The sequence below is a fragment of the Python bivittatus genome, unplaced genomic scaffold, assembly GCF_059951505.1.
Source record: "Python bivittatus isolate LINGU-HERP-01145 unplaced genomic scaffold, Pbiv_v1 ctg000650_np1212, whole genome shotgun sequence".
Lineage (NCBI taxonomy): Eukaryota > Metazoa > Chordata > Lepidosauria > Squamata > Pythonidae > Python > Python bivittatus.
Window position 1 is genome coordinate 1732002 of NW_028277093.1, and position 13732 is coordinate 1745733.

General features: G+C 46.2%; 1 protein-coding gene across 3 annotated transcripts; it reads right to left on the minus strand.

The window, feature by feature from the left end:
* Positions 1-4252: 4252 nt before the first annotated feature.
* LOC107326386 (uncharacterized) lies at positions 4253-11756 on the minus strand. Of its 3 annotated transcripts, XM_088151237.1 has the most exons (6): positions 10287-11756; positions 9419-9554; positions 9214-9290; positions 7941-8067; positions 5441-7120; positions 4253-4857 (listed from the first exon to the last, which is right to left on the minus strand). In XM_088151237.1, the coding sequence occupies exons 1-6, from the start codon at positions 11607-11609 to the stop codon at positions 4748-4750; spliced, it is 3453 nt and encodes a 1150-aa protein (XP_088007363.1). In that variant the 5' UTR covers positions 11610-11756; the 3' UTR covers positions 4253-4747. The 3 variants fall into 3 exon arrangements, 2 of the variants coding, with proteins under 2 accessions (XP_088007363.1, XP_088007364.1); XR_015798005.1 differs by lacking the exon at positions 4253-4857 and having other exon boundaries at positions 6982-7120; positions 9195-9290; XM_088151238.1 differs by lacking the exons at positions 4253-4857; positions 5441-7120 and having other exon boundaries at positions 7978-8796; positions 9195-9290.
* Positions 11757-13732: the final 1976 nt, after the last annotated feature.

Here is a 13732-nt window from a genome sequence, read left to right on the forward strand (position 1 = left end):
CTACTACCATGATGTCTGGTTGATTGGCCAGTACCTGCCCGTCTGTCTGGATCTGGAAGTCCCACAGGATCTTAGCCCTGGTATTCTCCATGACCTTCTGTGGAATCTCCCATCTGGACTTGGGGGGGTCTAGTCCATAGGCTATGCAAATGTTCCTGTACACAATGCCCAGCAACTTGGTTCTGCCATTCAGTATATGCTGTTCCTGCCTGCATCTTACACCCTGCCACTATGTGTTGGACTGAGGCCTCTTTGCACAATCTGCACCTTGGGTCCTTTCTAGTGTGGTAGACCCCTGCTTCTATGGATCTGGTGCTTAGTGCCTGTATATATATAGCAGCTGGATAGCGTAGTGGTTAGAACACTACCTTTGATGCAGGAGACCGGGGTTCAAATCCCTGCTGGTACCTACCTTACCAGTAGGGGTCCTTGGGCAAAGACCCGCTAACACTTCACCTGCCTACCTCAAATATGAGAGTGACATGAACTAAGAGAGTCATGCCGGCTTGGATGTTGCCCGGATTAACAAGGTCTGCATCAGATGTTGGGGAACCAGGACAATCTGATGTTAAGTGGGCTACTGGAACAAACCAGAGACAAGAGAACTTGGAATTGATGGAATGAATGAATGAATGAATGAATGAATGAATGAATGAATGAATGAATGTATTCATTGAATGAATAAACATACATACATACATACATACATACATACATACATGTAATTTTTTTCAAAGAAACACCATTATCAAAATTTCAATTCAATATATATTCAATATATTTCTCTTTGAGGTTCTATTTCTTTAAATATTTATCATTTTCTTCAGGAATTTAATCTTCATACCTTACCCCTTTGACCCCAATCTTAAGGCCACCATTTCTCCCCACTCCAGATCACTGGTGGCTTGTGAGTAAAAGAGCTTCTTAATCTTGAAAATTATTGCTGAGGGAAACCTTCATTTTGAGAAGAACCACAAGGGTGAAGACCATTCAGAAGTGCTATTTTACGAGAGAGAAAGCTTTGCCTAACCTGAAACCTTCATGTTCCTACTGAAGATGTCCCTTTTCCAATGTTTGATGTTCAATTGAGGTTAAGAGTTTCTAATTGGTTCTTGAGGGATTCCTGTGTAGACTCTTCAGCTGTTTCATACAATTTCCTTCTGAATTCAAGTTGAGGAGGGTCCCCTTCAGCCTGAAATACCCAATTTTCTGGCTTCTATTCCCAGTGATTATTAGAAAGGACAATCTTTTATTTCTGAAAGGTGAAAGAAAGAGTGGAAGGGCTGAGTTGCCCTAGTGGTGCCTTGTTCTTCCTCCAAGAGATCTTGCCAAAGTGGGTGCTGTTTGTGAAGCCAGTGTGATTTTAAGGGGGTCCATCCTGCACCTCCGTTCATACCCAGAAGATACCAGAGGCTCAAAGCATGTGGAGGCAACGGTCATGGAAATGGAGGATGTGGGAGACGGCTCCCTTCTGCTGATTTATACGCAGAAGACACTGAGCAAGGACTTACCTTCCAGGAGGCAGGGTGGGGCGGGGTCCAAGGAGGCCTGTCTGGGGATTAGGAGCCAGCCTGGGAGGGCGGGACCAGCAGGTGCCACTAAGCGGCGAGGATGGAAGGGCACCTTGCAGGGGACGCAGGGCAGTGGGTCAAGGCAAGGGCATGGGAATTCTCCGTGCAATAGGGAGGTGGATGGGGCCTGCCAGGGAGGATGCGGCAGTGGGACACAGGCAGCAGAGATCAGGCAGCGAGGTAGTGTGAGTCATGCTACTGGGAGTGGCAGTGGAGCTGGGGGAAGTGGAGAGAGCAGGCCTTCATGGGGGTACAGCTGTAGAAGCAGTTGCAGGAAGCCCTCCGGGCCCTGGACCTGCTCCTGCAGCAAGGGTGCACCCAGCCGAGGTGGCTGCTGGCCCCGGGTGAGGCCTTGAAAGTGAAAGGCTGGACCGATTGACCAGACAGGCTGCCCCTGGAGGAGCTGTGCCTGCTGCTGGAGAAGGTGCTGGACTGGAGCGGAAAGCGCTGGGCTATCTGGCTGCTGGCCTGGAGAGGGCTCTGTGGGCAGGCCCACTAGAGGAGGAGGAGGAGGAGAACGCTCCAAATAGGGCCTTGCCAAAAGCCCTCCTGCAGGAGGCAGGACTGGAGCGCAGGGGCCCTCAAGAGGCCCTTGCATAGAGCTCCCCAAGAGCCCCTCACCAGGAGCACTTGGTGCCAGAAAAGATGGTGGCCACCAACTTCTGGTCTCAACTTACAAAGGTGGCAGGCGGGCTGCAGGTGGAGCTGGATGCCCTCTTTGAAGGTCGCCTCATGGGGGAAGGTGGGGGACCTTCAGGATGCCCTATGGGAAACCACCAGAAGGAAGATAGGTGCTCTGTCTTGCAGCTTGAATTCTGAAAGCAGAATTACCCATTCCATTATGGAGGCAGCCAGCCAGTTTGGTGTAGTGACTAAAGGCACCAGGCTAGAAACCAGGAGACCATGAGGTCTAGTCCTGCTTTAGGCATGAAACCATCAGGGACTCTGGTCCAGCTCCTCTCTCTCAGAAAAAGCCATGGGAAACCACTTCTGGAAAACACTGCCATGAAAACTGCAGAGGCTCGTTCAGGCAGTTGACTTGAAGGCAAAAGTTATTTCTACTGATGTGTAAGGAGGTGCTGGAACCCAGCCTGAGATTTGCAAACTTTGTGTGTGCCATTCTTGTCAGAGTGGCTAAGAATAATGGTGGCATCCTCAAAGTGCATCACTTTCTAGCTCTTTGTCATCTGTATGAAACACCCCAACCCACCTCCAAACAACTTCATCTGCTCTGGGCAAGAGTCAAGGAATCTACCTCAATAAAATGACCATTGTCTTCCAAACATCATTTTTGGAGAAATCTCTGAAAAGGAAGATTGGCAATTCTTTCCTTGGGCTCCCCACAATTCCCCTTCTAGTGTGGTCTAAGTAGAAAAGGTGGATTGCAAAACTATCCCATGAAAGGCCCAGCACAGTGGTTGGACACTTTTAGAAGGGCCATCAATGGCAACAAGGGCCCCAGGAGGCACTGAAGTGGCCCCTGAAGCTTCAGTTGACCCTCAGTGTTAGAGAGAAAAATGTTAGGATCTGACTGAGTTCACAAAGTACAAAACTGTATGGGGTGGAAATAGCCAACTCCCAACCCCTCTTGGAAAGGAAGTATAGTCCCTCCAAAGCAAGATTTATTAGACAGCATAGGACAATTGGCAACAGATATTATCAGGATTTGAAATACCTTATGCTTTATTGGGGAGTAGCCAACGACCTAAGATAGTGAAAGATGGTTGGCTATGACATTTAGTGGAAAATTAGGAAAATTAAAGTCTCAAAGAAAAATGTAAATATTTAAAGCCTAGTATCTTTTGGCCTAAAACATGTTCAAAGAAATAAAAGTTCTGAAGAAAAAAAGTTGGAAATTGTAATGGGACTGGGAAATTAAGGCTGGAATAGGAGAAAAGGTAGAACTCTAAGAATCAGCCAAGATGGGTTTTGGAGCGTGGATAATTTCATAAAGTAAACCCTTTTTTTGATAAAGTGATCCTCATTGTCCTCTGTAAACACAACCCAATTGGAGTCTAAAGGACCCTTGAGAACATCAGGAGCCTATACCTCGAGATCATGATGAAACAGAAGTACCTCAGATAAAAGTAAAGTACCAATTTCTTCAGAGTAGAAAGCAGAAGATGCAGGGAAAAAATCACCAAGAGATGGGTCTGCATTTGGATGTGAAACAAAAAGAAAGCAGAGATTAAGTTATAGCAAAGAATGCAAAAAAGAGAAGCACCCATGAAACACCAACCAAAGAAAAAGGACAGTTATTCTGCTTTTTTTAAAAAAGGGCACATTACAAAGCCTTTTTTAAAAGCCAAAAATAAAAACTGAGAGTACAGCTGTGGGAAGCCTGTTTATTTCAGGCCATTTCTTTCATCTATCAATATTCCTTTGAATTCTGTGGTTGGTTTTAGGGAACTGCTGTTCTGCAAATTTCATACAATAAAAATGATACTGAATCTCATAACAAAACCAGCAGCCTTTCTCCAGTTTGAGCAGGAACTGTGGTTGAGCACTCTTTGAGAAAACTTTCAAGCCAATACCCAACTCTGAAACCTTCAAGGCAAGCCCTAAAGGCCTTCCAAAAATCATTCATTTTATTTATTTATAATATTTGTCACATCTCTATTTTTTTAATGTGACTAAAATTAGAGATGATTAAGTACTGAGCAGAAATTAATCCTGACAAGTGTCTTTAACTAGTTTAATGTTATTTTAAAGGTAAATGCAGGCACGTCATGTTTTTGTTCTAGCTCTTGTCACACCACAGAAAGGTGGAAGTTGGCCCTGCTGCTTGAAAGAAAGGTCTTTTCCACATGCGTTTTTAGGACATCTGGATTCTATAAATTCTTCCTCAAGCAATTTCCACACTCCATACATTTATCTGGTTTGTCTCCGGGTGGATTCATTCAGGGTGGACAAAAAGTAAAAAAATTTTCCAGTCTTCAATCAGGACTAAAATTTTCCCCTGCTTCTGCATTCATCCTGGTTGATCTCTAGCCTCGATTCTACACTCTGGATGGGAGTCCAATTTCTCCTTGACCCTTGTTTCATGCAGAAGGCAGTTCTCTTCTTACTCTTCTGTGATCTGATTAGATCAGGAGGAACTTCTGGGCCACATCATGTTCAGACATGGATAACTTTTGCCAATGTTCCTGGAGAGGATTCCCTTATTTTACTTTCCTTTATTTTGGTTCCCCATGACTTCCAAATGTCTCTTCTCTCGTTTCATGCTTTACTATTTCAGATGTCAACATGCTTGACTTTTTGTTCTCATTCTCTTGCATGTCTCTTACTTGGGACAAAAAGAAAGAAACTCATGTAAGGCACCAACTGAAAATACATGAGACTAAATAAAAATTATCACTAATTGAAATACACACAATTTGGGATGGATAAAATGGTGATTACACTCATTTTTGAAGCAAACCTGAACATTAAGATGCTTGGAATTCCAAACTTCTGAAAAAAGGATTTTCTCTTATTTATGTGTAACACCTTAAAACAATAAAACCTTAAAAACCCCCACTCATCTTCAACAAACCAGAACATCTCTATTATTAAAACTGTTTCCTCAGTAAATTAATGCTCTTAGCTAGAGTCAGGCTCAGAAGTGCCCACAGGGTATGGCAATAAAAGTAAAACAGGGCACCCACAACTGTGTGATAAAAGTTCTGCCTGTTTTTTATATGCACTGCATGTGCAACTCACATAAAAAATGAGTTTTAATCGCACTGTTGTGACTTCTTCTACCATACCCTGTGGACATCCCGTCAGTCTTCAATCAGGACTGAGAAAAGTACCTTTTTAGGAACATACATTATGCATGGATGGAACCAAGTAAATATACATTCTTACCTAAAAATACAGATTCTTACCTAAATGGATCCTCATATGGGATGTAAGGTTACTGCTGGTGGTGAAGCTCTTTCCACACTCCATGCATTTATACGGTCTCTCCCCCGTGTGGATCCTTTTATGGGAAGTAAAGGACCCATTTTCACGGAACCTTTTTCCACATTCTAAGCATTTATATGGCTTTTCCCCAGTGTGGATCCTTTTATGAATAGTAAGAGAAGTGTTTTCTCGGAAGCTTTTTCCACACTCCAGGCATTTATGTGGCTTTTCCCCTGTGTGGATTGTTTTATGGGAAGCAAAATGACTGCCCCGACTGAAGCTCTTTCCACATTCCATGCACGTATATGGTTTCTCCCCAGTGTGGATCCTTTCGTGAAGAGTAAGGGACCCATTATTACGGAAGCTCTTTCCACATTTCCTGCATTTATATGGTTTTTCCCCTGTGTGGATCCTTTTATGGGAAGTAAGTTGAATCTTTTGAGTAAAGCTCTTTCCACACTCTTTACATTCATAGGGTTTCTCCCCTGTATGGATCCTTTTATGGGAAGTGAGTTGAATATTTTGAGTAAAGCTCTTTCCACACTCCATACATTTATATGGTTTCTCCCCTGTGTGGATCCTTTTATGGCAAGCAAGGTTGCTGGTTGTATTGAAGCTTTTTCCACATTCAGTGCATTTGTATGGCTTCTCCCCTGTATGAATCATTTTATGGGAAGTAAGCTGAATGTTCTGCGTAAAGCTCTTTCCACACTCCGTACATTTATATGGCTTCTCCCCTGTGTGGATCCTTTTATGGTAAGTAAGGGAACTGCTCATGCTGAAGCTCTTTCCACACTCTGTGCATTTATATGGTTTTTCCCCTGTGTGGATCCTTTTATGGAAAGTAAGGGAACTGCTTTCACTGAAGGTCTTCCCACACTCCATGCATTTATATGGTCTCTCTCCTGTGTGGACCCTTTGATGGGAAGTAAGCTGAGTGCTCCACCTGAAGCTCTTTCCACATTCCATGCATTTATATGGCTTTTCCCCCGTGTGGATCCTTTGATGGGAAGTCAGTTGAATGTTTTGGGTAAAGCTCTTTCCACACTCATCACATTTATATGGTTTCTCCCCCGTGTGAATCATTTTATGGGAATTAAGATTAACCTTCTGAGTAAAGCTCTTTCCACACTCTTCACATTTATATGGCTTCTCCTCTGTGTGGATTTTTTTATGGGAATTAAGATTGCCACGCTGGCTAAAACTCTTTCCACATTCCATGCATTTATACGGTTTCTCAGCTGGGTGGATCCCTTCACTGGGAGCAAAGGAACTGCTCTCACTTAAATGCTTTCCATTCTCTGTACATTTATATGGTTTATTTCCCATTTTGGTTTCTCCACATAAAGAAAGGCTAGAAGTCCAATTGTAATGTTTTTCATACTCTTGGCATAGATCTTCTTCTTTAGTGTGAATTGTGTAATGTTTGTATAAATCCTCTTCAAATGTTTCTGCAGTTTCCACTTTTATTTTTTCTTTCTGATCTTGTTGGGGAAGAAAGTCTTCAATTTCAGCTGATGGCAAAGTTGAGCTCCTTGTACTCCCATTTTTGGACAGATTTCCCTCATGCCCTTTTGCTTCCATTTCATTTGCAAAGTCCTCTCTTCCCTCTTCATGCCTGAACATTTGGAAGGCTTCCTTGTTCTCTTGCACATTATTTCCTTAAAAGAAAAAGAATGAGTGACAATTGAGGCAAGGTAGGGGAAGCAAAATAAGAATTCATAGCACAGGAAGTGAGTGTGAATTTCCTAGTGAAATTATGTCAAGGTTTCTCCATTATTTTGAAAGGTTGTTCTGCTGATCAGCATTAAATACTCTGATCTAAGCCTTACTAAATTTGGAGTTTGAGTGATGAGTAATAAAACTACACAGTATAGAGGTGAAGCATTTTATGATATGAACTTTGGAAACCTTCAAAATATCCATTTATTTAAGCAAAGTAGTACATTTACACTGTTAAACCATTTCACTCAATATATTAATGAGGAATCAGGGAAAAGTAGCTTGTAATATTTATTCTAGAGATGGACAAGGGGGACAATGGGAGCAACGAATTGTTCTAACTAATTTCTTACCTGTCTTAAACTAACTGCTATTACCTGGGAAAAAAACAATTGTTTATAGAAAAAACAGGGATGGTTTCAGGCAGGGAGGGATTTGAGCACCACAAATGTTGTGTCATAGTCAACATAATAACATAATTTACATCTTGTGCAATTTAATCAATCTGTCATCAGAAAGATTAAAAAAAAACCAAAAATGTTATTTAAAGAAAATTGTATGAAATAAATAGATGAGTAATAGTCCAATCACTAAAAAAATACTGAATTGTTCTTCTCCTCAGTGCAAGAGGAGATCCACTACTTTTCCCAGCCAGGTAAGAATGTTCAGGGATTTTTAAAAAAGAAAAAAAAAAACTGGCTGTATCTGTCCATAAAGTGTTTCTTCTAAGCATCTGAGGACAGAGCAGTGGGGCCTTACCCAGAAAGGCCACATTTCTGCAGTTCTCCAGCATGACTTCTCTGTGCAGGGCTTTTTGGTCAGAATCTAGCAGAGACCACTCCTCCTCGGAGAAATACACAGCCACCTCCTCAAAAGACACAAGAACCTGCAAAAAGAAATAGACTTATGAGCAGACAAGTTTTATTTGCAAATTCTCTCCTTTTGATTCAAGAATCCCCAAAGCAGAAATTTGTAGTGGGTTAAACGGGCATCTTCTGCAGGGTTAAAAACCTGATCTGAAAAAACTGAGAGTTCACAGCCTTTGACTGATGTAACATTTGTGGACGAACCAGATTATGTGACGAAGCAGATTATGTAGACCTGTTTCAGGCTGTGGCTGCCCAGATCTGGAGATATTTCATCTCTGACCTTGGATGGGATAGCACTTCCCCATTCAAGGATGGTGCACATGCTGGGGTATTCCTAGACTTACAGCTCCTGTTTGATGACCAGGAAGGCCTTTGCACAACTTCAACTGGTGTGCCATCTGCATCCTTTCCTAGATCGGGAGGTCCTTCAGTCATTCATGCGCTGTACACGGGGCTGCCCTTCAAAACTGAGATTCCCTTTGATATGCACACAGGTCCCACCCAGCTGGCATTCCAGAGAGCCTTAAAGATCTGGCTGATTTCCCAAATCTTCAGTTAGGGTAGCTGGGTTCCCTGCCAGATTAGGGTTTGGATGGATGGTGGTTACCTGGATAACACCATTGGTTGTTGTTATTCTTTACTGTATTCCGTTTTTATCCTGTTGGATTTATTGTATACTGTCCAGAGTTGGTTGAAAATGGTTGGTGAATCAACTATATTGAGTATGCAAGACTTTCACGGCCCTTCTGTGAATGCAACCAAAATATCTTTCTGAATGAATTTACAGATAGGCCTATCACTTGTTCTCATCCTGACAGTTGCAGGAAGACATAGTGGTGGGATCTTCTGTAACATTTTAGCCGATAGACTGCAGGGTCTCCCAAGGGATCAATCCTGCCCCCACTCAACACCTTCACAAGAGTGCTGGCAGAGCTCACTAAAGGATTTGCTTCATGAGGTACCATCCACATTTGGATGACATCCCAATTTTGGCTTCTTGTTACACCCACAACAGTTTTGAGAGGGGAGCTAAGCAAAACATTACTGATCAGCAAACTGAACCCCTAGTTCATGTTGCTCAGTAACTGCAATAATATATGTACAACCCATAACAAGAGACCTGCAACTGAGCTCTCTCTCTTACCTGATACTTCTTCTCCTACCTGAGTTGGAAGTTCAACTGCTCTTTCAACTCCACCAGAAAAAGGAGAAGAACCTATGAATGCTGAATCTTCATTCCCTGTGAGATAAAAGTGATGTAAGCAGAATTTTTAGAAACATAATTACTAAGATACAGATAAGTATTATGCAAAAGAGGGCCCAGAGAACGAGAAAGAACTGCCTTCTTCCTGAGGAACCTTCTCTTACCAGAGGAGGTGTCCTGACTTTGATCTTCATGGAAGACCCCCCTGAAGACCAGCTCCTGGGAAGGATCTGGAAGATTCCACCTTTCCTTGGGATAGTCAGAGACTGACTTCAAGTCAGGTCTCTGGACCAGATGCAACTGGAGAAACAAAGAAGCGGACGTAAGAAAAATTACAAAAAAGAAGCAGATTCTCATTCGCTGTTCAATGTAAGTATTTGCCTTAAGAGTTAAACTTCTCCTTTTCTTAGTATCTTCACAACCCTGTTAAGGAGTCATATAAGAAACCCAATACAGTGGTACCTCGGGTCACGAACACTTCTGTTCACGAACAATTCGGTTCACGAACAGCACCATTCGCAAAATTTTGCTTCCATTCGCGAACTCCGCATCGGGTGATGAATCCACGGCCATTTTCCCTGCTGTGACACGTGGTTGTGCCTTCCTGTAGGGAGGGGGACTCTCCCTCCAAATAACCGCCTCCCCACCCGCCTTCCTGTCCTTCACGCCAGAAGTTGCCTCAAGCAAGGTTAGTGTTCTCTCTTCGTACTGTACTGTACTGTTTCATATTTTTGTGGTTTTAAAAAAAAAATACATATGGTTCAGAACGGATTAACCGTATTTACATTGAACCTTATGGGAAAATTTGATTCGGGTCGCGACCAAAATTGGTTGGCGACCAAATTCGTAGGGGTCAGAACGGCGGAGTAACCGTATTTACATTGAACCTTATGGGAAAATTTGATTCGGGTCGCGACCAATTCGGGTCGCAACCAGAGTCGTGGAACAAATTAAGTTCGTGACCCGAGATACCACTGTATATGGTTATTCTTTGAACTCCCATTTTGAGCTTGTTGGGTGAAGGTCTCTCACCTGCATCTCTCCCTGCTCTTTCTGCTCCTCCGCCTGGCTCAGAAGGAAGCCTTCGGCCAGGGCCACCGCCTGGGAGCTGGTCTCTGCTCCGCACTCCCGCACCCAGCTCCCCATTTCGGGGGGCAGGACGGAGAGGAACTGTTCCAGGATCACCAGGTCAAGCATCTGCGCCTTCGTGTTCCTTTCTGGCTGCAGCCAATGGCAACAAAGGTGGTGGAGGTGGCTGCACATCTTCCGGGGGCCCTGGTCCCACAAGATGCAGGACAAAGCACCCATTTTCCTCCTGGTAGTTTCCCGCAGGGCATCCTGAAGGTCCTCCACCTTCCCCCACGGGGCATCCTTCAAAGAAGGGGCGTCCGCCTGCCGCCCACCCGCCTCCTCCTTCGGCAGGTGAGACCAGAAGTCAATGGCCACTGTCTTTTCTGGCGCAAAATGCTCCTGCTGGGGGTCTCTTGGGGAGCTCTCCGCAGAGCCCCCTTGTGGGGCCGTGTGCCCCAGTCCTGCCTCCTGCAGGGGGGCTTGCGTCAAGGCCCCATTCGGAGCCGCCGCCGCCGCCGCCGCCTCCTCCTGCTCCAGCCGGGCTGCCCGCGGAACCCTCTCCAGGCCGGCAGCCGGACAGCTCGCAGCAGCCTTCCGCGCCAGGCCCAGCGCCTTCTCCAGCAGCGGGCGCAGCTCCTCCAAGGGCAGCCCGTCTGCTCGCTCGGCCCAGCCTTCCCCCTGCAAGGCCTCGCCCAGGGCCAGCAGCCGCCTCGGCCGGGCGCGCCCTTCCTCCCGCAGGAGCGGCTCCAGCGCCCGGAGGGCCTCCCGCGGCCGCTTCTCCAGCAGCGCCTCCAAGGCAAGGCGGAGCGCGCGCGCTGCGCCCTCGCGCAGCCCCGGCCCCTGCGCCCCCTCCAGCTCCGCCGCCACCCCCAGCAGCGCCGCCCGCACCGCCTCTCCGCCCGGCCTGCTCCGCCGCCTTCGTGCCGCCGCCGCCGCCGCCTTCCCGGCCGGGCCCCCTCCGCCGCCCGGCCGCTCGCGCCCCGGGCCCGCGCCCTCGCCCAGCGCCCGGATGCCGCGGAGCAGCGCCATCTCCAGCCGCAGCAGCCCCTGCAGCCGCTCCTGCTCCGCCTCCGAGAGCGCCGCGTGCCGGGCCAGCAGCGCCTCCCTCCCGCGCCGGGCCTCGCTCAGCTGCGCGCGGAAGCGCTCCAGGTCGGGCGGCTCGTCCAGCTTCACCGCCCAGCGCCAGCGCGCCCGGACCGGCTCGGAGACGTGCGCCGCCAGCAGCGCATCCACCTCGGCCAGCCGGCGCGCCAGCCGTTCCGAGGAGAACTCCCGCGCCGCCATCGCCTCGCCTCGCCCGCCGCCCCGCGTAGCCCAGGAGACGCCTTCCCAGAGGCCCGCACCCGAAGCCCCCGCGGCGGCGTCCTCCCCCGCCCAGAATGGGGTCCCTGCCGCTTGAGCGCAGCGGGTGGCCGCCCTCCTCTGCTTGATCCTCCTCCCCAAAGGCGGGGCTCCCGGGACCCCGCCCCTCTCCCGTGGCAGTGGATGCCTTCCTGTGGCCCTTCAGCCGAGCGTCCACGGACCCACCAAAGAGGCACTCGCTGGGCTTCTTCTGCGCGCAGATCAGCAAAAGGGGGGTCTCCCACGCGCCCCTCTTTCCACGGCTGCTCCTCCCACGTGCTTTCAGCCTCTGACGCCTTCTTTGGGGGATGAAAGGGGGTGCAGGACTGACCCCCCTAAAATCGCACTGGCTTCCCAAACAGCACCGGCTTTGGCGAGAGCTCTTGGAGGAAGAATGAGGCGCTGCTAGGAGGACTCAGCCCTTCCATTCTTTCTTTCACCTTTCTGAAATAAAGGACTGTCCTTTCTTTTTTATACATTTTGTATTGTTGTTGTTCAGTCATTAAGTCGTGTCCAACTCTTCGTGACCCCATGAACCACATCGCGCCAGGCCTTCCTGTCCTTCACTGCCTCCCTGAGATTGCTCAGTTTCATGCTCATTGCTTCAGTGATGCTATCTAACCATCTCATCCTCTGCCATCCCCTTCTCCTTTGGCCTTCCATCTTTCCCAGCATCAGGGTCTTTTCCAAAGAGTCCTCTCTTCGCATTTGGTGGCCAGAGTATCTGAGCTTGAGCTTCATTATCAATCCTTCAAATTTTGTATTGCTTTTTAATTAATAACAAAAGGGGGAAAAAACAATAATAGTGATAATACATAAGAAGAAAGAAAACATTAAAAGTTGGTATTACAAAACAGTGACAAAAATAGAAGAAATTTTTTTTTAAAACCTGTAGTATACCATTATACAGTAAAGTTACACATCTATATATATTTAATGCAAATATTATTCAATGCATCTGTATTTCCAAAAAAATTATATAACTCATTTTTTTAACCTACTGTATTTTGTATAAACGAGTTGCATATTTCTTTATTTATTTATTTTTCAATCATATTTCTATAGCCACCCATCTTACACAAAGTGACTCTTGACCATACAAAGTCCATGTCCACAGGCAATCTGCTGATACATGGCAAGTGCACTCAGGTCTTCAATCCTTTGAAGGACTGTCATTTTATCACAAGCCGGAAAATTCAGTATTTCGGGCTGAGCGAGACCCTCCTTAACTTGAATTCAGAAGGAAATTGGAGGAAATGGCTGAAGAAGAGATGGAGCCTCTAACCCATGACTCTCTCAAGAACCAATTAGAAACTATTAACCTCAATTGAACATGAAACTTCTGAAAAGGGACCATTTAAACTGAACAGAAAAATATCCCCACTTGAGAAACAGTAGAAATACGAAGCAGATCTCATAAAGATGATTTTCCTTCAGATAACATACCACTTCTGAATGGTCTTTGCTCTCATGGTTCTCCTCAAAATGAAGGTTTCCCTCAGTGAGAATTTTATCTTTATTCCCTCTACTTGCAACCTTCCCTGCACTGACTTGCAGAGTTAAATGAGCATGTTCCGCAGGATTAAAAATCTGATGCAAGAAAACTGACAGAGTTCACAGATGAAATATTTGTGGATGAAGCAGATTATCTGAGGAAGCAGATTATCTAGACCTGTTTCACTCAGGTTTCAGGCTGCAATTTAGCATGGGGACAGCTTGTCCATGACCTGTGGCAGAGCTGGGATGAAGGTGGTACATAATCCCTCAGCAGCTGTTGATACCATGAACCACAGTATCCTTTGGGACTGGCTGCAGGGGTTGGGGATGGGGGCACCTTCTTCTGTGGGCAGTTTCATTAGGTGTTGCTTGATGGGGAGAGATCATTCCCTAGGTCCCTCTTTTGTGGGGTGACAAATGGCTCAATGCTATCTCCCTTTCTATTAAACATCTATACAAAACTGAGTGGCTGTGGGTGTTTGGGCTGCCCAGGTGAGTGGATATTTCATCTCTGCCCTTAACTGGGATGGTATTTCCCCATTCAAGGGTGGTGCACAACTTGAGGTAAT